Raw genomic sequence first — 25,216 nt, 5'->3', positions numbered from 1 at the left:
CCTTGAAAGAGAAAGGTCCGATCAACCCGATCAACTGCTATCTCATAGTCAATAGTCTCTGTATCCTGTCATGCTTACTGTAAACATGCGACACACTCTGCAAAAAGCACAGATCAAAGAGGTGTCGAAAGCGCCCGCCTTCGTGTTTTTGTGGTGATTCTAAATAAGTTCGTTTAAGATGTAATCTGCAAGCTGTATTCACACTGCAAGGTAGTGCAAGGTGATGTAATATAATGCGTAGTGGGGGTGGGGATTAAGTGGTACGGCACTGTGTCTGTGTCTGTCTCTGTGCCCGCACTTTTACAAAAGGAACATCTGCACGGCACAGTCGAGTTTAGTGGTCGCGGGGAAGTTTTCCCTTTGAAAAGCATCAAGGCTCAATTCTCTGTTTCACAGCGCTCATTGTGCATCATGCGCTGTTTGTTTCAGTGGTTAATGACACAGGAAGGGCCCTCCATTTTATTGTTGCTGTGTTGCACTTTTTCCCCCTCCTCGCCCAACCCGGCAGCCAGCCTCCTTAGAGGACTCTGTATGAATTCTCACTGTCATGTCCAAGGACGAGTGGCGCAGGGTCAGCTAATTGCTTTTATGATTATGATTTCACGTCAGATTTATCGTGCATGCTCGGAGCACATCTTCCAGGTCCTGCCGACGTTGCTGGCTTGGATGGGGGGAAAATGAGTTTACAGCTTCTGGCTGTGACTTCTTGTTTAAGTGCAGGTCACACTTTTTGACTCATTAGAGTTGAACGCAGGGGGTGAATCACGGTGGCTTTTCCTGTAAAAGCCTCTGTTTTCTATGTCAGTAAATGTACTTGTTTTTCTCATATCTGGCCACAAAAGAGCATTTTCTTACTTGGCCTTCAACATGTGCTGAAGTTTGGAGGTCATGAGCGAGGAATGACACAGACAAAGATTTTGGTTTTTCTGTTGTTTGAACTTTTTATGAGCCATAAATCCCTCATCTTCGTTTCTGTTCGCAAATGAAATCATTACGCTTATTCCCCTGCAGAATGCCAGAATTATCAGTTGACTCCTTTTTGATGTTGGTGATGGTTCCACCCACCTCTTTGAAAGGGATGAGCACAGATGAGTCCAACCCATTTTATAAATTATTTTTATTTTGTGGCTTCTGCCTTGTGTGCTGAGCCGGACTAGATCCCAATTGCCAGCCCCAGACAATAGCGTTTTCAGTCTTTTGACGAAAGCGACGCAAGGCCTTCAATTCACTCTAAAGTTCCCAGTAAATGAAGAAGCAGCTGTTGCCACTGTATGTCAAAAATAAGCACCTTTTTTTTGTAGATGGAGTTTAATGTCATAACCGTGGCTCTTGATTTGTTGCTGTAATTTGACCTCGCTCTGACCTTCCTGGCTGGGCCGCAGTGTGACTAGTGACAGATGCAGCCTGGGAATATGGTTTGGATAGTTTTCCAATGCGCAGAAGAATGTTGAAGTTAGTTTTACGCAAAGTTCATTTTGGAGACATATGTAAAGTCTGTGATTAAGCTGAATTCAATAAACTTTAATGAATACTTAGAACTTTATTTGTAGGGTTTTTTGTCTCTGCGAGTATATTAATGTAAACAGCATGGTAACAGAGCTGTAATTTCCTATTCTCCCACAATTTAGTGAACTGTCACAATATGTTTACTTAAGAAATGACAGAAATACGACACCAGTTTAATTACAGCGTAGTCATTTTGCCTCAATATACTTGGGAAAGTGGTCTTATTGAGCTGAGCTTCCTTTATACTCTCTATTCTGCTTTGTAATTACTTCGGCTTGATTTATCATCTTTTCTTTGTGTTTATGGTTGTAAACTGCTCGAGTGAGTAACTTGGTCTGAGAGTGGCTTGTCTCCTTGCAGCGAGGCTGGAAATCTCCTGATGAATCTGAGATGTCTCTGCTGTCAAGACTGCTCACATCGCTCTCAGCCTCCAATGTCACTTTCAAGGCATAATTACACAAGTTGTGTTGATTAGTATGAGAAGCAATTACAGTGGCTTTCCGCTGCAAATGGAGAATGTGATGGCTCTTGATTGACACGAAGCATCCTGGCTTTAATAAGTAAATGACTATGGTAATTCAGGTACTGAGACCCTTTGATTTGTCAGCATCTTTCTCATTTTTGTGATGTCCTCGGATTTTAATGAACATGAATTTGATTGAATCCTCCTTCATTTCCCATGTCCCTGCACCTGTCTGTCTCTCCTATCAGTCCACTAAATGCTCTCAGATGGGAGTCGTATGCTTTCGGAGCCATCCTAAACAGTCCTGCTGCCGATGCTGAATTATCTTTCTTAATAAATTCAGAGCGTTTAAAAAAAAAAGAAATGGATATCCTGAAATTTTGGCACACTATTAAAAATGCCTTTTAGCATATCGTGCTTTCACAAGTGTAGAAATCAGAGGAAAAATTATTTGTAATTGACACTTTGGGGAACATTTTTTTTTTCTCTTTTTATCTTGCTTCCCAGTAAGTTATTAGCTGTTAATTTGTCGGCAAGCTCCCCTACAGCGCTAGATATTTGTTCAAATGCTGGGATCCCCTCAGTGCATTTGTAACTACACTTCTGAAAATGCTGCCCTGTCTAATTATGTAATATAATACTGCCTTTTAGGCAAGTTTCTTTTAATTGAATAATATTAGTGCTAACTAAGGATAAGCTATTGGAACGGCAATATTTAAAAGAGCTGTTTCTACCCTGTATGAAATGCACAGTAGTGCAGTGTAGTACCACGGCAATACAGCAGTCTGTGTGTTTTAGGTATTTGAATAAGAGCCAAACATTTATGCTAAAATTTCATTGGCCTAACCCTCAGTCTCATATTTCTTTCTTTGTAAACCACGGTTGGCCTAATCAAGTAATTCCCTGTTTGTCTTAGTAACCCCCTATAGAGTCATACATGCATACATATAATAAAATAATTTGCTCTTGCACTCCCTATCCCAGCTGTAATTTATATGGATTGAATGAGTGCTGCATTGTGGAAAAGCACGAGTGGACCAAATGCTCGTTTGTCACCTCTAATAAATGTTAGAATGTAAATTATGAACTTATGCTTCAGATGTAAATGCACTTTATTCCAGTCCTTAATGTAAACAGACCACTCCAATACATTAAGGGGTATGGGGGAGGGCAGAGGGATATTAGATTTGGAGTTTTTGACTGTTTTCACAATCAATAATAAGCACAAAAGAGGCTCGATGGGGAACATTATAACATATCTGAAGTCGCCTTCATAAATTATTGCATGAAAGCAGGCTTGTACACCAAAAATGTAAATACATTAATGTTATTAATAATGTAGTGACTAATAGTTCTATCAAGACTGTAATAGCAGTTTAATGGAATATGACAGCAAGAATGTATTACACTTCTTACATTTAGATGGGACCTCACATGACATTTATCAGAGATTTCTGTAACAATTTTTTTGATTATTTTGTTAAGTTAATTGCTTCTTTTTTCCCCCCCGAACGTCTTCTCTGGGAGAGGGGGCAAAAAAACTGGTAATGGATATTAATTAATATGTGTCAGTTTTCAGGGTTTGATTAAAAATAATGAAAGCAAAATGCTAATGGGATTTCAGAGTTTCTCTGTGTGTGGCGCCCTGAGATTGTGGCTTTATCTGAGAAATCTGGAAAAAAAAAGATAGTATGCTACTCTGTAGGCTAAAATGAAAGTGACAGAATATAGAAACTAAGATAAAATGGAGCACTTGAACGAAAATATTACGCTCCAATTAGACTTTAGAGGTGTGGCTAAGAAGTGTAATGCCAGTAAAAACTGTAATGTTTCTGGTTGGAAAATGAAACTGGATCCTTGCACCTGCAGTTAAAGAGATTAAACAGATTTTTTTCTTTTAATAAAAGGGCCAAGTGAATAAATCTGACAAGTTGCTGTGTGTTGGTAAGTTTTTGTTTTTTTTCTAAAACATTTTCTTGCCTCAAAGTCACCAAATATGATTTTATTATTTTCTTAATTTCTAGAATAGTCAAGGAGCTTGTGTGTGTTTTCATGTTATTTTATTTTGGGCCTCCCTTGTTAACCTTTAAAATTAAGCACTTCATCAGGCACTGGTAATAGGTAGACTCCTTCGCCTTCATCCAGAGTCTTCTTGTTTCTGTCTGTATTTAAAGGTAGAGAGCAACTGGAAACCAGGAGTCAAACAGACATTGACACAGTAGTTAAAAAATAAATAAATAAAATAAATAAATAAATAGCCAATGGCACAACTGACAATTACCCAACACCTGGAGTGGCTCCCCTCCCCAGCATGTGCTTCAAGACTGTCAACTTCTTGTTAATGCAGTGATTAACAGGAAGATCGCATTTGTTTTCCTGTGCAGCTCTCCTGGCAGCAGCACTTTGCTTTCTCTTTGATTAAAATAGTAGATGGATGGATGCATTGTAGCTCTGTCATGAATTTCGAAAGAAAGGGTGACAAGGAGACGTTAGAAATGGAATAAATAGAGGCGAGGCTGAGGCCTTTCCGTCCTTTCCAGATTGTGTTTACTGTGGACTGTGGGATTTTAAGCGAGGTATTGGCGGCATGCAATCCTGTGGAAAGAGTCAGCCAACTCTGACAGTCGCCCAGCGGCCTTCGGTTGTCTCCAAATTTCACTCACTCACAGATTTTTTTTATTTATTTATTTTTTCCGCCTGTCTCTCCTTGTAGATTTTCTCCATTCTTTTAATGGCACTGCTACCTGTCTGTTCCCCCTCACATCTGTACGTGCTGCGTCATGGTTCCAAAAGTGTGTGGAAAGTGGTTTTGGGTATCATGGGGATGAGAAAAGGGGAAGTGAAGGGGCTTCGTCAAACAGCCTGTACTTTTAAAATACTGAGAGTGGCATTGTCGTGCGTTTTCTGTGTCAAGGTCGACAGAAAATGTCAGAACAGGTGTGCGTCTGCTGCTGAGCTGCTTGCCAACTCAGCCCCTTTTGCTGTAACACGCCACCTCGTGTGACATTATAGTGGTTCACTGTGGGTTGTCTCCTCTCTCTCTTTCTTTTGGAGGCGCATGGTAAAACATGTATTTTCTCCTGTCACCGCGTGACTCGATGTTCAGCTAAGATGGGTGTCGACGCCTAAACTTTGACCACTGCCTCTGATTGTCACGTAGTCATAAAGTGTTAAGATGTTGATTTGAGATCAAAAGGAGGAACATAAATCGTATAAATTTATGTGCTGTATGAGAGTCTCTTAAGTTTAGATCACCAGGCAGCCATGTTGCAAAACCTGAAAATTCTGTGTGCACTTCTCAAAAGAGAAGGATAACGTTTAGGCGGGGCATGTATAAACCAGATGTTGCACATTTTATCGCTTTATCACGGTGACTTTTTATAACTCGCTCATCGTCTATCGTTATCTGGTTTACAAAGGTTAAACTAAATTGCTTTTTTTTTTATGAGCTGTCTTTTTTCCCCTCATAGTTAAAAAAGAAATACAAGTGGTACTTCTTCTTCTTCTCTTCTCTGGCCCTGGTGATTGCTGCTTTTTGTTTGTTTGTTTGTTTTGTTCTGTTTTTTGCTGTCAGCACCCCACTCTTTATGGTTTTCCTACTCTCGAGGTTAGACTCTTAGCGGTGGTTGGATGCCTCTGGAAAAAAAGAGAATTAGCCAACACATTTCTTTGTCACTTAGTGTGATCAGGAGCAGACTCTTGCCGCTGCTCTCTTTCTCCAAAACCAAACGAAGGCCTGCTGGCTTAAGTTTCCTCCCTGGTTCGATGTTTATTTCAGCCTGACTTGTCTGCTACGGTAGATGTGTGGCCCATTGTCTTGGCAAGTGTGTCTAAATGTTTCTGACAGGTCTCAGTGAAAGACAGGCCGCAAGGGTAAACTGCCAACCCCACCCCTCGTATGCCACTTCTGCCAGCCCTGGCCAGTAGATGGCGATGTTCATCTTTCCTGGCTCTGTGCCTTCCTTGGCGCGTCTCCCTTTACACCATCCTTCCCCTCTCCTCTCTGTGGAACTCACTGAGGAAAGAGGGGTCTAACCCTGTATGCAGGGTCATGCCACCAATTCCTGGTCCCCTTTGAAGACCATGAAATTGCTGATCCAAGACACATGATTAGTGCATTCAGCCTATTGACTGGAAAAGGGTTGACACACAATTACAATGTCACTGGAATGTCACAATCTGTCTAGTTGTCTTTCTGAGCATAGGCTCATCCAGTGGCACAGTGTACCCAAGAAGGAATAATTTGATCAATAAAAGGATACCTCTCTCTCTCTGTTGTCACTGGTCTCTCTATTTTAGTTTTATTAGTCAATTTGGCAGGCGAGCAGGACTGCACACAAAACTGATGCCAACTCGCTGCATCTTCGCCGCAGCTCTCGGCTTTATTTGCCTATTGTAGTGCTTCAGTTGTATGCATTGCAGGATGCGTGTGTATGAGTTTGTGTCCATGGGTGGGTGCTTCCTCAGTGAGCAGAGCAGTTTTGGATGAACAGAGGAGGATAGGCTTGTCACTGTAAGTTGCTTGTGACGGAAGCAGCTCTTCTCCTGACACCACAACACAACTTCTGTGGTGTGTCGCTTGGACACAAGCTTCACGTTGTTTGCTGCTGGTGCCGCTTGCATTTTGCCTCAATCAACTAATTGAATGTGAAAGGCCGGCAGGCCCTGATGATGTGAAGGACAACACACAGAGCAGTGGCAGGTTTAAGAAAAGACCCTGTGCTTCTTTATGTTACCGTAGCAAATTGCGTCTCTCATTTCTCTTTACCGAAGAACTGAACTTATATATATGCCATATAAATATGGCATAATATAACTGTTTAGCCATTTTGTGTTAACCTCAGTGTAGATTTTGTTATGAAATTTGCTATTTTAAAACGTTCCATAAAAACACTACAGAGTGTTTGTGTTTTTATAACAGCCAAACCACTTTCTATTGCTTCCCATTCATCTAAGTTTTCATTGTAAACTCTACTGTTTATTGTTGTTAAACCATACATGAAACTCTTGCTGCTTTTGTTTATTTTGTTTGTTTATCTTTTTGATTTTTCAAAAACATTTTAATGATACATTTTAAATCGGCAAGAAATGATCAGAAAGTTTCTGACAGTTTAGTGTCTTTTATTCTATTTCAAACGTTTTTCTCGTATATTTGACCGGAGTCATTTCTAAACAGAACATTTTTCATACTCGACGCATTTACAGACCACATTATGACCACATTTTCTTTTTGCTACGCTGTGCGTAGATAAAGTTGCGTTGTGAGCATTTTCATGTTTTGAAAACGGTCACTGAAAAGCACACTGAGCTGCTTGTCACACAATGTCATCACTGACTGCGTAAGAAAGAAAAAAGAAAAAGCTTCGAATTACAGGAAAGAGCCACTGCATTAAAGAACAAAGGAGATCGATGGCAGTACATTAAATTTTATGCGAATGAAAAAAAAAATCAACTAATTAAAATTGATTACTCCTGCTTTGTAAATGTGTTTCTGAATTAAATTATTGTATGAAAACATTTTGACCAATCGAGGAGCTGAGGAAGTATCCATTACTGGATTGCAGCTGAGAAGGGGCTGGAATGTTTTGTGGTAGCTAAGTAGTTTGTTGTGCTTCGCTGCGACTCGCTTCTTGCACCCCCACTGCTAAAGTGCCATGGGTTAATCTCTGATGACCCTCATCTCTGAGAGCAGCTTCAAACTCATGGTTTGGGCCTTTTACCTGAATTAAAAGGAATGTATAGGGCTAGGCAGTATTTTTGCCCAAAGTAAGTGAAAGTGAGGTGTCACTCACAGAGTCGCACGTCTTTAGTCATCAGGGCTCTCGGGGCTCTCGGAGCCCCACTGGGGATGTCCTTATCTAAACAGTCATCTGTCTCACTAGTTTAGCAAAGGCAACCCCAGGCAGCACGACTGACAGTTGCACATTAAGAAATGTCAGATTCGGCTTTATAGCGTATCTGTCAGGCTAGTTTTGAATTGGCCGAGTGCCACCTGTTTGTCTTCATGTTTAGATCTCGCAAGAATAAACAAAGCGCATGACTTTGTTGTTGCTTCATGTTCCGTTAAAACACGTGGCAGCTTCAGCTACTTTCTTATTCTGCTCGTTCTGCAGAATGAGGATATTTTTTTTACCCTGTACAACCGGCTCTTGAAAGAAGTTCAATTATTTTGCAAGTCAGTAAAAAAAGAAGCCAATAAAACATTTTTTCTCTCTTTTTTTTTGGGGGGGGGGACGACAATTCTGAACTTAAAGTTTAAAGGAAGCGAAACATTTCCAGCAAATTAAACACAGTTTTGAAAGTTTTACACTTTTCTAAAAATTGCTTGTATTTCGAAAATAACAATGCAGCTTCCTCCCCCCCCCCCCCCCCCCCCCCTTTCTTTCTCTTTGACAAGCGTAGCGTTATTCACAATATCATATTAAGTGCGTTTTTACCTTTTTGTCAGTGGCCTTGTCGAATACAGTCTACTACGGCCCTCGGTTTTTCTCACCACTAAACCACTCAACTTTTCCATGTTTGTGATGTCAGAACTTTGATAGGGAAATGCTGCTGAATGGAAAGTTTGTTCTCTATATGCAGTGGTCTTGAAAAAAAAAAAAAAAAAAAAAAGCTCAATTTCCGTCCACCAACCCCCCCTTTTACAAAAATTGCATAATATGCTTTTGATGTCATGATCGTAGCCTTGCCCATGGCTCTGACACTGATACAGCGCATGTTATTTTTAAACCTTTGCATCGCAAATGTCAATGAAGTTTTCCATGACCCTTTTTCATCTGCTGAAATGTTGACTCTGACCTTTAAATTTCAAAAGTTAGGATAATTCAATAAAGATTGACCACATTTCAGAGTGTAACACACAAAACGCCAACCCGGCAACGTGTGAACAGATGCAAAGTAGTTTAGAAATGCCCACGTTTAACCAGTAACCCTTTATCAGATTTTGCTTATGCTGAAGACAAGTTTCGGTAATTGCTTCTCATTTCATTTTGTAACGTTCTAACTTCTTTGAAAAAGCACTGCACATGAAGGGACAAGCAACAATGAGTGAGAAATGAAGGGTTCTTTTTGTACAGTCATTGTTAGAAAGATTCGTCTCCAGCAGGGCCCTTGAAGCTCCTGGAGTGTCTGAAATACTGTGGATGTTAGCTAAATGGCCAGCTCTGCACCTCACTTCCTGATGTCTCTCAGGGTCAGTAATTCCCTATAGCTGTTCCCAAGTGGCCTTGCTTTCTCCACTAAAGGTCACATTAAGGCAAGAAGGTTGTCACAATTAGAAGGGCATTTAAAGCTGCTCTTTTAAAAAGATTAAAAAGCACTGTTGGCCACATCAAGCAGTCAGGCAACTAAAGGAAATACAATAATTGCATTAAAAGTTAATTCCTTTCTGGCAGGGCTCTAATATCAGAAAGGTATTGGGTTAAGTCATTTAAGACAGCTGCCCCTGATAGCAGATCATCCATGAAAGCACCAAATTAATATAGAGCTTCATTTTTCGCCGTCTCTCACTTTCTCCTGCTTTTGGTCCTCCAAACGTGTGTTTGGGGGGGAAATTTGAGACTAGCTTAACACAATTTTTGTTCATGTCTATCAGTCTGTTATTATATCAGGGGCACTTCTCCACAAATGTACAGGCCAGGGCAATTTGGAATGAATTGATTCACACTGAGCCCGAATTCTATACTTGCTAATGATTTCCTTTTAGACCCTCAATTGCACCCCCACCCAGCTTCTAGTTCCATCAAGTCCTGCAAATCTTTTCAATGTTGCAGACAAATTGTGTACATATTTTTGCAGAACAGATAAGGAGCAAAGAGTTGCTCAGTACATGCCAGTCATTTCCTGTTCAAAAATATAAAAAGTTGATGTTGCACTCTCTCTTTTTTTTTTTTTCCGTCTATTTCTTTTCTTTCTTTTTTTTTTTTGAATTGTTTGAAGTGTTTTAGATAAGAATATGTGATACCACGAGACTGTGGATGGAAAATCTTGAGTTTTGGTTTTTTTTTAACTCTGGTATGGTATCTTTTATCAGTGTTCTTGTTTATTCCAAGAATGTTTGCAACCCTAAAACTGCATTTTTACCGTATTGCACAGTAATTACTCGATAAGTAGTGGTTTGCGTTGGCCTAAATAATTCAGACTGAAAACACAAATCTTTTCTCTCTTCTCAGATTTCTTTTTAATTTCTCGTGGTTAAAATTCTGGTTACTTTAAAACTGAAACTAGCTACAAATACAGAAACCAGCCCAAATGATCAATTGTAAGATATACCACAAACTGGTGTCTGATGATCGAAAGTCTGAATTTCCCAGATGCTCACACCTGCTCTTGAATTCCTGTAAAATATCCATAGGTGGGTCTTACGGTATATTATGGTTAAGTGCCGTTACTAGTTGGGGCAAAAATATACAACTGGTTACATGGATTCCCTCAGGCGTCTATCCATGCAGTTCGAACATAATTGGATTGCAGCCTCATTTCTCACAATTCAAGGTATTGCAGTTGTAATTTTCAGACAAGTGCAGTGCAAATTCTTGTCCAATTCAAACTCAATAACATTTCTGTAATCTTGTCCGTTCATCAAGTTCACTCTCTTTAAGTGTGTTGGTTAATGTTATCTCTTTCTGTGATTGAGTTTTCACCTCTTTTTCGGCTTTACCTGACACTTTATTGGTTATCTGGTTTGCAAAGATTATCGCTCTTAACATGGAGCACTCTGGTGCATTAGGAGTCGAACCTTTACAAGAGGTATTACAAAGAAGCCTAATTGTTCTTCGCACCAAAAATCATTTACCAGTTTCCTGCAAGGAAGGAAATTCACCTAATTTCAGTTTTAGTTATTTATGCTGTCTACTCAAATGCGCCTTGTACTGTTATCCATCTTACCCCCGCCCTCCTAAAAGCCCCAGTTGTGTGCTACCCAACACTATAACTGGGGTGATCCATAAGTCAATAACAAGACTGAAATCTGTGCAATGTGGTTATAATTGATTGAGATGTCTGGATGGAACTTGTGCAAAGCATCTATGTCATCTGCTAAGAAGTGCATTTTTCCTCTCCCTGAAGATCTACCACAACAGTTTTAACCAAATGGACATTTGCCTCATTAGTTTGCCGCTGAGCTAGCTGCGGTCCTTACTAAGATGTCACACTTACGCCTGTTAACGCTGATACAATTTTCTTGTCAATATTGTGCTACTGAAATTTTAAGCGAATGTAAACAAGGACTGCTCATTCAGCATATTCTTTCCCTGTTAGGTCATTACCTCTCAGCGGGCCTCCTGTATATAACTCTGTTATTTACCGTAATAAATATTGGAGTATTAGATTTTAGTGTGTTTATTATCTCTAGTTTCCGCCATTACCACATGCTGTGACTTGTGGTAATGGCTCACTGACTTGGACAGTGAGCGCCTTGCAAGCACTAGAGTGATTTTTGTCTTTTTTATCAAAGGGATATTTTCTCTGTGTTTTGACTGTATCTTTTGGCCCAGAACATCAGTTACGGGGTCACCATGCAAATGGTTTAATCTGGTTGTCACAATGAAGGTTCCGGGTGACTGGCTTTAATAAAGCTCTCAGCATATATAGAGATCCAGGAAATTCCGCACCTCTTGCGTAACCCTTGTGTACATCAAGGTCACCGTGTTGTCCCAGTGAAAATGTAGATTAGTGTGTACATCAGTTGTGGCAGCGATCTCATGAAGTCAAAATGGTGCATTTTAATGAAAGGTTCACTGGGTTGTATAAAGAAGAAATGTTATTATTATTCAGATGTTCATTTTAGGTTTGTAATCCGCGTTTGCTAAGTTTCTTAAAGATGCCTGCGCTATAATTCTCTACTGTACTGTGTGCTTGTGACAGAAATCTCACTTTTTAAACAGCTTCACTGCCACTTGGACAAGTTTAAACTGCAATTCTTTTGGATTGAAACAGGTTCTTAGTATATGCAATGCATTACCCAAAATGAATTACCACTGGCAGGGCGCTCAATCACTTTGTATCTTTCAACACTAAGAGAAAAGAAGAGTAATCAAAACCTTTCAACCTATTAGAGGGATGACTTTTACAATTGAATCACGGGGACCACAGGTGCGATAATAAGTCATCGAAACCTCCTCTCTAGTGTGTTTCCCCTTTCTCTGTGTTCTTACATATTTATCTATTTTAGGAGGCGCCACTTCATGGCGCCCACTTCAAATTTATGTTTTAATGCCATTTGAGGAAGATTTTTTTTCCCCTCCCTCCAATTCTTGGAAATGCATACTGGGGTGGAAAATTAAGGTGCATCTCGAAGGAAAACATAATAGAATCGATGAACGCAATGCACTTAAAACTACTGGTGTTCTGATGCTATTTAACGTTCTAGTGCATTAACGTTTCAAGTCATTACAACATTCAGGCTGGGTGATTTGATCATGGCAGGTTTTTAACTGGAAGAATTACAGAAGTTTTCAGCCTAGGATTCTCAAGTTATTAGATACAAATGATCACCTCTGCATTAAGTATAGATTTTCTTCCACTCCGCACTTAAGAATGGAAGTTTGTCTTTAAGAGGGTAATAGCAAATTAAGCTCCATACTCCATTTGTCCAGCACTCTTGATGGGCTAATTTTATAACTGCTGATTTGGTCATTCCCCACATTTAGCTGGAAAGTGGTCAGGTGGTCTTTTTCCTCACTGCTGGGTGTGGGGGGAGCGTAAAAGCAACTATCAAATGGAATCCATTTAAGGTTTTTCTTTTTTTCCTGTGGGGTTGGACTGATAATGAACCTTTTTCTTAAAGAAGGTCTAGACTGTTGTTTGTGCTGTGAAAAGCATCAGTTTGCTGCAAAGCTTATCTTCTTCCTCTCATGTTATATCATTACGAGGGATTAAATCACATTTGTCTCTCCCCAGATTACCACTGCTGTACAATTTCTACAGAACCCAAAAGTACATCAGAGTCCCTTGGCCCTCAGAAAAACCTTCTTGAAGAAAAAAGGTGAGAGACTTCTCATTTGCTTGATTTATGCTGAAAGCTGAAAGCTGTGAACAGTATACATAATTTGGGGGAAAATGGCTGTGGTATTACAATCCACAAAATGCGGTTGGCAAAGATACATATGCTATTTTTTGTAAGATCATTCTGTTGGGGTCAAAGGTTGTGGCCATGGATCTTTGCCTTCAGGGGGGCCTAATAGGGGTCGATTTAGCTTCAGAGAGCATGATTCAGGCTCTGTGAATAAATGACACACCAGTCTGGATGCTCCTTTGGGTTCAGGAAAATTAATATTGACAAACTCCCTCTGCATTTTCAATGGAATTATCAATATTGCCTTCCAGCATTTTAACCCTTTTACTTAATTTAACAGTTATCGTAAATTTGAGGCACGGCACGAGGAGGTTTTCTAAGCAGGGGAGGTTGGAATGTTTGCTGGCTCTTCACTTTCTTTGCAATTCATTGAGATATTTCTAACACACAGTAGAATATTGTTTGTGCAATAAAAGTTGCAAAAAGCTTTATTACTCTGAACTCATTTAAGTCAGTTCAATATAATGCAGCAGTAGAGCTGCAGTGTTATGCCATGTATTTATAACAGTCAGCCTATGGCTGAGCTGTAATAGTATGTACAGTGTGTGTGTGTCTTTTACCTTGGATAAACACTTTGTGGGGAGTGTTTTTATTTAAATTTGCAGTGAGACAGTTCAGTGTGTGGGGACTGTACTTGTACAGCGCTTAGGGACTTTGCATTCAGCCAAACAGTGAAAAGTGAGCCTAAAAGCTCTGTGACTAGGAAAGGTAACCCGAAACCAAATCCATGGTTGCCGGCTGCTACTACACTCATCTCATATGGCTCTCTTGATATCATTTGAAATGTATTTTTTTTGTCTTTTTCTTTCATTATTAACAACTAAGGCATGTTATCAGTCTGCTGTTGGTTAATTGAAATGTAACAAGGCCTCATTATTGTCAAAGGATGCCATGCTGCACCTTATTTTCTTCTTACTTTCAGCCTTGATGCAAACTCCACGGAGCTCCACTATCCAAATCGGTTTGCTCTTACTGCACTTTAAGTCCATGAAATATGTATGATGCTTTAATGCAGATTTATTTTGGAAAATCGGTTCCGCTGTAGATCTAAACAAGAACTCTGGATTTGCATAAGGACATCGATCTTACACAGAGAGAGATGGGAGATATGGGCAATGAAACACTAAGCACAAAGTATGTTTGCACTCTGCAGTATTCTTAGGATAACTCTTGACTTGTACAGTCATACAGCAGTAAACCTGGAAGTTGTTTAAATCCAATACTCAAGCTTTAAGATTTCTCCTGTTTCAGGAAAAAAGCTCTACTGTTACTATCGTGCTTTATTAAATCAGTTGCTTTGTGTTTTTGTGATTTTATTTAAGTACAGTAATTTTTTTTGTCTTAGAAATCGACGTTGATCATATTACAGGAAATTATATCAGGAAAAGGCTTTTTTTAAGCTGCGCATCAAACCCAGATATTGCACCGCAATGCCGCTTAGTAAGGAACTAATCTTAGCTGACTGCTAAAAATAAAAGTAAAGTGTACTTTAAGTGATGAATCACCTGTCAGACCTTTTTCATCAGTATACCACATTTCCTGATTGAAATATTTCTTTGTGGGAATTTAAACAAAATAACTTTATCGTGCCGGTGTTTGTGTTAATTCATAAATTATTGTATGAATTGCACTTCTGGGTTACATTCATAGTAACAAAATAAAATGAAGTATCAGTACAAAATATCTTTTAGCCTTTGTTCATCTTCTCAGAAGCATCGACATCAATACTGACAAGAATTTGATTTTGAAACTTTCCATTTTCCTCCCATAAAACTCGTTGGTAAACTGAATCAGATTAGTAATCTTGTTCATTGGTGACTGCTTGCTGAGCCACAATAAGCTTTTATACAGGCGGCAGCAGGCCAGTGCTCAGACTTTTGCATGCTCCTGTACCCAGCATGTATTGTCCTTTCAACCTTTTGACAAAGAAACTCAATCATCATCCTCCTTCTCCCACAGTCACCACAGCAAATGTGTCAGTCTTAATTTCTAATACAGTTTAATGTCATATTTATGTAAATACTTCTGGATTTTACTCTATATTAACAGCCAGAAATGTCAAAGCACACATAAAATGAAACAATACCATCTCCTGGTAGAGTGGAATTTAAATTGGTTTCCTCTTGCTGCCAGTACTTACGCTGGACAGCTGATGAAGGGGAAAATAGGGCCCACTTTGATTGCATGTTGCAGAATCTTTACACAATAATCTCAGTCGTGCATATTATTTCCCAGCGCATTTGTGCCCTAATCTGCACTGAAGGATGCCTCTCTGGTTACATGTCTGTTTTTTCCAAAGAGAGCCTAATAGTGTGGTTTATTTCAATATTCATTGAAAAATATAATTTTCTGTTTTCCTTCAACTGTCAATTTCAGGGTATGAATTGGCAATTATGCAGTCCAATATTTCAAGCTGCCCTTCTAGAGTCCTTGAAGTTGAATAAGCTGGCTGAAATATTGAAACTTTGTCACTTTGATGTAATATAAATCAAGATTTAAACCCAGAGATGCTTTTTTTCCCTGTCTTTTACAGAGGAGTGAGGAAATGAATTGCATTTTAAACTGTCATACCGCAATCTTGAAGCAATTTTGCCTTAGTCGTTGACTGCCAAGATCAAGTAAATTTTATTGTGTTTGAGTGAAATATAATGCGCTAGACTCTCATCTAGTGAATTGTGCCATCTATGTCTTCTTCAATTAACAGATGCAGCAACTAAAGAGCATTGGGCCTCCACTTTGGCACCACCATTTAACCCAGACAATTAGCAGTTACACACATAATTACCAAAAAAAATCAAATTCTCAGGACAAAGTCAACAACATTTTCCAGTTCTCAGTGTGTCACTTTGACCGTGGGACCTAAGGTGACATCACCCAGCCGCTCCTAGTTTGACAAACCGAAGGTAATTTGTTTTGGAAAGTAAACACAGGGAGTGTACATACTTGCTGCAGTACAGGTAATTTCAGCATGTGAAACGGGTACAGGGCATTCGGAGTTGGTGAGATATAAATGATGGCGTGACTGTTTTTATTTATTTATTTATTTTTTAATAACGTCTCAGTTGTTATTAAGTTGAATAAATAACCCTAAGAGATTTCACCCTGAGAAGTGGGCCACTGATGGAGGGTCAGGGGAAATCTCTTAGGGTTGGCTTTTGGTCTATTACCATACCTGCTATGGAGGTAAGAGTAAGGTTCATCATCCCAGATATTAATAGGATGCTGTTTGTAAGTGGGGTTATGTGACTCACCTCTCGGACAAAAATGACAATGACCAAGGCCTGCATGGAAGGTAAAGGGATTGATGTGGTTATAAATTACTCCACGGCGCCACCTAGCCTAGGCCTTGCCCACTTTGTCATCACTACAAGGCGATAAAGCAGGGAAATGAGAGCAGAGTCCCCTTTTTTAATACATAAATGAATACTCTATGAGAATGGTCATTATTTAGGGGCAATGTTCAAGCTGTTGAACAGAACCAAATGACATGTAGAATCTCCCTCGGCAGTATAGCTTGGGAAACAGTTTGAACCTCTCCTTAATAACCCATTGACCTCCATCTATTTATGACCCCTGGCTTGCATTTTTTTCCCCATAATATTCAAAATGTAAGTAATTTTCACTCAAGGGCAACTTCATAGTTCAGGCCTTGGAGGACAGCGAAAAAGGCATTCACCTTTTACCACACAAAATATTTTAGTAAGCAATTCTTATAATTGGCTGTCCAGGCTAGGTCTTGACCCATAAAGTCCAGAAGTGCCAGAATTGGAGAAATAGATTTAATGCTAGCGCCCTGCTGCCTCTTTGCCCTTAAAAAATACCCAGAGAATATGAGCCAGTGAAAATAGAGCTGTAAATAACCTGACGAGCAATGGGTTTTCCTTTAAATAAATACCGATCAGGTTTATGTTGAAAGACAATAGAAAACGTAGCCCAGATATGCAGTTTACAGTATTTATAGCTGTAATATCGAGGTGCCAGCACCGTAATTTCATGCCCCAATGAGAATGGCAAGGTCAAAGCAAATGCTTTGGCAGAGCATCTGCTAATACGGTGACTCATAAACAGGCACTGCGTGTATCAGGTGCACCAAATAATACAGTATAATGAAATACAGAATAGCTTTCCATTATTGTTGTTTTTTATGGTGTCGTCATTAGGTGTAATTTATGTCTTAAAAAATTCATCTCCCCACAGGTCGATCTGAAATGGGGGTCCAGGGGTCATTCCACAGGTTTTGGAACCCATAATAAATTTCACAATCCCTTTTTTGTCTTTTCCTTTTATATGTAAAACTCACTTTCACCTTGTTCCTTTTTCTTTGGGATCTGAGGGCTCTTTTGTTTGCTGTTGTCTTCCCCCACGGCAATAAACAGATCAGAGCCTCAAACACAACTTAGCAAGCTGTAATTTCACAGGAAATCAGCTTTTGGAATTTCCAGGTATTTTATTTTGATGTTGGGTAAAAAACAAAAACCTTTCATTTGCTGCGTAAACAACATCAAAGATGTGAAGAGCTATTAACATGTACATATATTGGTCTCAACAGCAGCCTAAATGTAGTTTTTTGTTTCCTTTTTAAAGACCTTAAATTTCAAGGTGAAGGGAAATTTCCTTTTTTTTTTTGTCTCTTTTCTTTTGTTTTAATATATCTTGTCTTATTTGGTGAAACTGAGATCATCGCATGTCTCACTCAATAGTCTGTCACCATGTAGTCTGCTGCGGTCAGATGAAACAGGAGTCCAGGGACACATTATTGCTTATTTGACAGTGCAGTCTGACTGCACAAACTCAGCGCATGGCGCTCACCACTTCCTGGCACTCAGGACCTGCTCTGCTACAGGCTGGCCAATATTTGCCTTCAATTATTCAACAATTTTCATGGCCATTCCTTTGAGCATTTAAATAGGTGACTGGAGGGACCTCTCTTGGCATAAGCTTTCTGCTAGATTATCACAGGATTTGTTATTCTTTTGGCCTGCGGGTACATGCTCAAGTGTGAATTCAGATTTGCTTCACAGTTAAACACTTAAACAGGTATTCAAATGGGAGGACTTGTTTCTCTTTTCCTTTTTGTTTGTTTTAAATCACATCTTGTCCACCTTCAGAACTGAAACTTTCTGCTTTACATTTGACTTCTCATAAAACTTTCAATCCACATGGAGGTTATTGTATGCTGTCTCGTATAGGCCACTCTGGAGGTCAGTAGAAGAACTGTTATATCTCTGTGCAGATACTGTTCTGTTAATGAAAACGTGAAGCAGTCACTTGAAATACTGCATACGAACACTTTCCGTTCTCTCAATATCTCTGAAAAGATGGAGGAAGCATTAGGCAGCGCGTGTGAGAAACTAAATCCTGAGGGAATAGTTTAAGTAAAAGACTCTTTTACAAATCTGATTATCTATCATTAAGTAAGTGAAATTACAGAAGGAAGTAATGGCTAAAATCTTGGAGAAGTATAAAATATTCTAATGTAAATTGTGTTGCGTCTTCATTATAAGGTGCTTTTCTCCATCTAAGAACTACAATATGTTCCAGTTTTGGTTTTTTGTCTTCAGCTTTCTCTTACTTGTTCTGCTATAAATGTGGTTTTTTTTTTTTGGTTTTTTCCCCAGCATGTTTCATCAAAAGTTATAATTATTTTCTTTGTTTAGAGTAAGATGCTCATTAAAAGATGAGACCCACAGCAATGGCAGCATATGGTGGCTGAAATAAAATCCTTTCTTGCCACAAAAGGAGATGTTCATATTAGATTTTTTTTCCTCCTCCCCTCTGATTCTCCATCGGGGAGCCCTTTGCAATTTAATCATCACTAAAATCATTAAAAAGATCTGAAGATTAAATTATATTGGCATTTGCAAAATTATGTAATACATTTACATTACAATGAAGAAATTAAAATAATGCATTTTCACTGTCTGGGGTGTATGAAATCTCCACATGGGAAATATAACTGGAGAAGTGGACAGACTCTTATTTTCTTTGCCTTTGGTGGCAGTTAATAGGCTAGCAGAGTTTCAGATTTCACTGTGTGAACCTTTCCGCACTCTCTTCCTTTGATGGATGTCCCTGAATCAAAAACTCTCGCTGGAATTTCCGAATTATGAAATGAAAATACATTTTTGAGAAAGAGTCTTTGTGAAATTGAATGAGATTTGACATACTTTCTCTAAATTCTACTTGAAAGATTTGTGGGGGGCTTGGGAAGTATTTAAGCATACATTATGATAGCCAAAGAGCCATTTGGTTTTTCCCATTAAGGGAACATTTTTGCGAATGCCTTATAAGTGTGTGTCTTCATTACAGGCCTGACAGATGAAGAGGTAGAGTTGGCCATCCAGCGTTCTGGCTCCACAGAAGCACTGCCTCTGGTCCCTGCAGGGCCCGCACATCCACTCCATGCAGCTCAGCTCCCTCCTGCACCGCTCAGTGAGTACATATATCATTTTCTCAACTTTTTTAGCACCTGCAAATGCATGCATGCCCTACAGAAATAGTTTGAGACTTAAAGATTTGAGACTGAACAGAGATTCTTGTGCTTTGCAGATGTGTTGTTAGAGAGCTTCCCTCTTGCTTTTGTTAACCCTGTTTAGTTTAAATTATCTGTAGCTCCTCATATACCTCGCTCTTTACAAGTATTACGGTTATACGTAGCATACGACATATATTTCCTGCACTGTGGATTTAGACACAGGAAATATGAGCACAAGCTTATGAAGTCTCTTACCATTCTGTTTCAAGGGGTTCCTCCTGGCGAGACCCCACACCACAACCTGTATCTTTATTACCTCAGGAGGTTATGAGTGCTGTCCACTGATTTACCAATGCAGAATGAAGTCCGCGTAATGCTTAACCCATATGACAATGATTCCAGATGTATTCCACCCTCATTTATTACCACACTGTCCTTGACTCCCCCAGCATCTCATGTTTTGTAATGAATGTGATGTTGATGGGATGGCCATGTAGTTAGGAAGACTCGCAGCTCTCTGTCCATAGTGGAGGGTTTTATATCAAAACGGCTATAAGGGAACTGCATAATGAGGTGAGAGCGCGGAGTCTTGTATGGGGGGTCATGCCGAAAAGAGGGGGCTACCTCCCTGTGATGTCCTTCTTATGGGGACGGTGCACAGGGACCCGCATCCATCTCTGTCGAAGTAATGGATACTCTGATCTCTATTTCCACACGGTAGAAGGACAGGAAGGCCTCCACTGAACCCAATAAATTTGAGAGGAGATTGGAAAAACGGGGGATGGAGACCACAGTTCCACAGCTTAAGTGACCAAATAAAAAAAAAAAAGGACAAGTAGAAGTGGTATAGAAAAAAGGAGAGATGGGGAAAGAATGAAAGGTCCTAAAAGAGGAGAAAAGAGAAAGTGAAGACCCCTGGTGATGCAGTGAGGCTTGTTCAGGGTCAAACACCTATCCCAAGGACTTCCAGGCCTTTCAGATGCGCCGTATTCTGGGATAGGTGACAAGTCTATCTCAGCTATGTTGACGAAGACCTAAATTTATGTGGTTACCATATGGATGTTGGAGATTGATTCAAAATTTTCGATAGGAAAGGTTACAGGATCATTGCAGTGTGCTGCAAAAGCAATGAAATGTGCCCTTGAGATGGAGAATAAAGTAGCATTCACCTTGGAAATATACCATGTAGTCCTGTATGACAGCGGGTCTCTCATTTTATTTGCATGTAAAAATCACACAAGTGCTAAGGCACAAAATCAATCTGGTTTACTTACTTCAAGCCAGTAAACATGTACCACATAACCCATTAGGTGAAATCAGACCTGTAATAGAATATCAATGGTGTGCTTCAGTGGCCTAGCCTCTAATAATTTCCTATTCATTTTGGCCCCACCAGAGTAAATAAAGAAAAACTCATATATTTCCTCAAGACTTGTTTGTTGTTTAGTGACATTTTCAGTTGAATGCTTCTCCTCTTAAGAGGGGAATTTCCACTTTGACAGACAGTTGGCCTACCCAGATGACAGCTTGCACAATGACACACTTTCACATTATCTGTCATTCAGCAAGACAGCGACTTCTAAAAGCACAAATACACTCTCTCTTACCTTTCTGTTTAGTTTTGAAGGTTTATATATAAACACTGTATCTGCCCCTGTCACCCCCACCTGAAAGGCTACCATTGGAAGACAATGGTAGCCTTTAATAGAAAAGCACAATAAAGAGTGCATGTTTATTTCTGTAGGCTTAACCCTTATGGTTCAGATGTTCTGCTTAAACAGGGTTCATTATTATGTCATACACACAAGAGAGGTGAGTACAGTCCTGTTCAATATCAATTAAATGTCAACTGTTTTACCAAAACCAAAATATTTTGCAAAATACAAAGCTTTAAGCAAAAATGAAATGCAACAAAAGTGAACACACTTGTGATTACCAATACACAACTTGCGTAATCTTTGATTACTGAACAAAAAGTGTTTTTCATTTGACCTAATTGTGTTAGCATGGTCATAAAATGACCTGTGAATGCCACGACTTTCTTAGTTTTGCACTTCTGGGCTGTTTCTCCTGTATATGCGTGTCTTCATGAGGGCGCTACATGGAAAAGAACTGGAAAATGGGATTCTGAGAAAAGGATACTGGAAGGTCAATGACCCTTTTAAAATCAGTGGCACTACAGTCTCAGCTGTAATCAGGAGCTATAGAATAAGCTGTAGTACCACTAATCAGAGCTGCTGTGGCTGTCCCGCTAAAACAACGCCAAGGACAATGTGTTATTTGCAATGACAGGCAAGTGCTCTAGACTTACCACAGGGGTTGTTAATGGAAATAAGTGCTAGTTGAGTTATATTAAATGTTTAATCGTGCAAAGGTCAGTCAGCATTCTTAAAAGAAATTATGCAATACTTTTAATGCTGCATTTCAAGTTTTAGTGCAGCTCGAGTTACACAAAGAGTCTTGTCTTGTATCCCGACTTCCTCCCCTCACTCCCAGCCAGTCACGGCGGGTGGCTGCCACTCCCTGAGTCTGGCTTTGCCCGAGGTTTCTTCCTGCTAAAAGGGAGTTTTTCTTTCCCACTGTCACCAAGAGTGCTTGCTCATAGGGGGTCGTTTGGGGTTTTCTCTGTATTATTATTATTATTATTATTATAGGATCTTTACCTTACAACAGTATAAAGCACCTTGAGGACACTGTTGCTGTGATTTGGGGCTATATAAATAAGTTGAACTAGCACTCTCATGCAAAGTAGTGCATATGCATATTAATGTCAAAAGCTTAATGTTTAATCTTTCTTCTATGTCCAGGTCCAACGGGCTGCAGGTGGAGGGACTATGGTGCCCTTGCCATCATTATGGGGGGTATCACATTCTGTTTTTATCAGCTTTACAAGGCAAGTTACACGACCTCATTTTGTCTGTTTCATCACTGATTTATTTGTTTTAATGTGACCAATTGTTGTGCTGTTAATATGCCACATCCTGACATCTGTCTGCACTGCCTCTCCCTTATATCACATTAAAATTGGTTAGCGTTAGTTTATGATGAACTACGGTGCTAGAATAGAAGACGCCTCTGCACTATGTAACAGCACTTTGGTCTTGTTATTAAAGCTACCCTGCTTTACGTCAAAGCATGATGTCATCTGAGCACATTTTCTCCTCCCCTCAAATAGATATTTTTTTGCTTTAAAAACATCTGCTGACACCACACACAACTACTTTTTTCATTTATTTTTTTGACATTCTACAGTCTAAAAGTATTCACCGTTCTTTTTATTTTATTTTATTTTTTATCAGGCTTAGCAGCCCTTGAACAAGAGCTCAGGAGGCCCCTTGTCCCTGCTGACATTAATCCCATAGTAGTTGTTAGTAGTAGTCTGAGTGGCATGTGGAAGCCATTACTCTTGTTTTAAAGGAGGACAGGAGCTTTAGCAGTAGCTCTTGGACTAGGTGACAGCCCATTCTCCTTTGTGTATGGAGGAGAGAGAAGGGGAGCAGGTATCATGTATGTACATATTGCCCTGCTGACCATGTCAGATGCACTTGCTTTCCTTTAGTGCTGTTATGTCCTATTATTTCCTTTTTCATTACAGAGCTTTTCATAAAGCTGCACATGCACATTCGCAGACTGTACCAGTCCACTGTTTCCCACATGCTGCAGTGTTGGCCAGCCACCGATCACCTGGGAGGTGGGATTCCCTGGTGGGACGGCACAGGTTGCTGTCATGTCACTAGTGTAGCGCCAGTCGCACCATATGTCCAGGCTTGTGCCCATACTTTATTTATGTTATGGTGCACCTTGTAAACACCACACTCTCAGCAACCCACTTATTAATTACCTCGTGTTGACACCCATTTAATCTTTTTCTCTAAAAAGTGTTTATTACTTGCACTGGTGTGGCTGCCTGCCACCTGAGCTGGAGAGAAAACCCGGCAGAGAGCTGGAAACTGGCAGTTACTCAGCCTTAAGAGCAAATAAACAAACACAGATATACAGATAATTTTAAGGCAGTTCAGTGGTTCCCTAAATGTATGTGCGGACATTAGCTTTATATGAAACATACATGAAAAGGACTGAGCGAGATGCTCACAAACTGCTCGTCTGGGTAACCCTCTCACTGGGCAGCAAACATCCTCATTTGGCTGTCAGATATACATATCATTTGGTAGAGTTTTGTTTATTTAGTGGCAGAGATGATAAACAGAGTGACATTGTTTTTGGTTTTGGAAGACTATTTTCAGTGTTCACCACCATGTTTTTCCCTGTAGGCTGGTCTCTTGCTTTTACTGTCCTTTTCACAGTTTCATTCTTTTTATAATGTTGAAAATATGCTTTTGGGTTTGCAGCTTTTTGCTTAGAAAAGCAGCAGGTTTTTGACTTTTCTGCTCTATATTTAAAATGACTAATCTGTTATCACAGTTGTTGATTTTCTTACCCACTAATGGTTTCAATACGAACGTGTGTACACACCTATTTTATCATCCGCTCTAGAAATCTTTTCACCTAATCATGCACTTTAGACAGTGACGCACAAGTCCAATAAAACAATGCCATTGACCCTGGACTGCCACGTCTAGGTGGCCCTGTCTTTTCCTCATCTTTCTCCCCCTATCCACTAGAGAGAAGTGTAATATTGTGCCATGCTTTTAATTGCAGAAATACATCCTTCCCCTCATTATGGGAAGCCGAGAGGACAAGGAGCATCTGCAGAGGATGGAAAGCAACATTGCGGCAATGAGTGGCACGCTGACACAGACAGGTGAAGATTAATATCTTCATCACTTTCTCCCTCCTTAACATTTTCCCTCATTTATCTGTCGCCAAAATCGGGGGCCCTGCGCGTTTTTAACAAATGACGCCGCTGTCATTTCGCTTTAATTTGAAATTGCTTGTTTACTGTCAGGCTCGGGCTCAATTAATTACGTTTCGCTGAAAAGCTCTTAACCTCGGAATATTAATGAGGAGTTGGGAAATGACAACTTTTCTTCCACCCCACCCATCCCGTCTCACTCCCCCCTTCCATCCATCTCTCCCCCACCCTTCCGCCCTGCACCAACCTCACCCCCATCCAAACCTCCATCGCCACCATCATCATCATCCACCCTCTTCCCCATAGGTGGGCATAAAGTTCATTTTAATTTTGTGCGCGCGTGTATGTGTCTGTTTGTGTTTGTGTGCATGATGTGCACGAGTCGCAGTGGCACTGTGTGGCGTCTGGGCTCAGCGCTGGGCCTGGTGTGATTAAGTGCATGGTGACAGGTGCGGCTCCCATGTTGGACAGGTGAGGAATCTCAACCTGGCTGTCAGACGTGGAGGGAGAGAAAGAAGCGGGGAGAGAGATGCTTTCCGTGCTCTTCGTCAGTATAATTAAAAATCCAGGGAGGCGTAAATGAGAGAGGCACTCTGAGAAACTTTGGTCTCGTTAGCAGTAGTGTTAAACTAGAGTGTGTTTTTCACCGGAAAGCTACCAATCCCCATTTCAGACAGGTGGCTCTGGCACACCGTATTGTTTGTTTTGTGTTAATGATAATAATTAAAAGGCATTTTATTTCCAAGGTGCCTTTTCAGATTCTTTAAATTAAACCAAATGTTCCGGAGTTCTAAAACATGCAAGGTTATAGGGTATTAAATGAAACATTAATGCCACTTCTTAAAAGAAAGTCGCACTGTTTAGGTAAGCTTTGTCTCAAATGTT

General features: G+C 40.0%; 1 protein-coding gene across 1 annotated transcript in view; it reads left to right on the top strand.

Moving 5' to 3' along the window:
* pex14 (peroxisomal biogenesis factor 14) overlaps positions 1-25,216 on the top strand; it is a 45,320-nt gene that overhangs the window by 5,919 nt on the left and 14,185 nt on the right. The window contains exons 3-6 of the mRNA XM_085443342.1: positions 12,869-12,953; positions 19,353-19,475; positions 22,326-22,411; positions 24,178-24,280. Of these exons, the coding sequence (XP_085299468.1) occupies positions 12,869-12,953; positions 19,353-19,475; positions 22,326-22,411; positions 24,178-24,280 (397 nt within the window). The remainder of the gene's footprint in view (positions 1-12,868; positions 12,954-19,352; positions 19,476-22,325; positions 22,412-24,177; positions 24,281-25,216) is intronic.

This window comes from Copadichromis virginalis, linkage group LG20 (genome assembly GCF_057382275.1).
Source record: "Copadichromis virginalis isolate Kocher_CV1m ecotype Utaka linkage group LG20, C_Virginalis_male_GT1.1, whole genome shotgun sequence".
In the NCBI taxonomy this organism is placed as follows: Eukaryota; Metazoa; Chordata; class Actinopteri; order Cichliformes; family Cichlidae; genus Copadichromis; species Copadichromis virginalis.
This window is presented reverse-complemented; position numbering and strand designations above follow the sequence as displayed.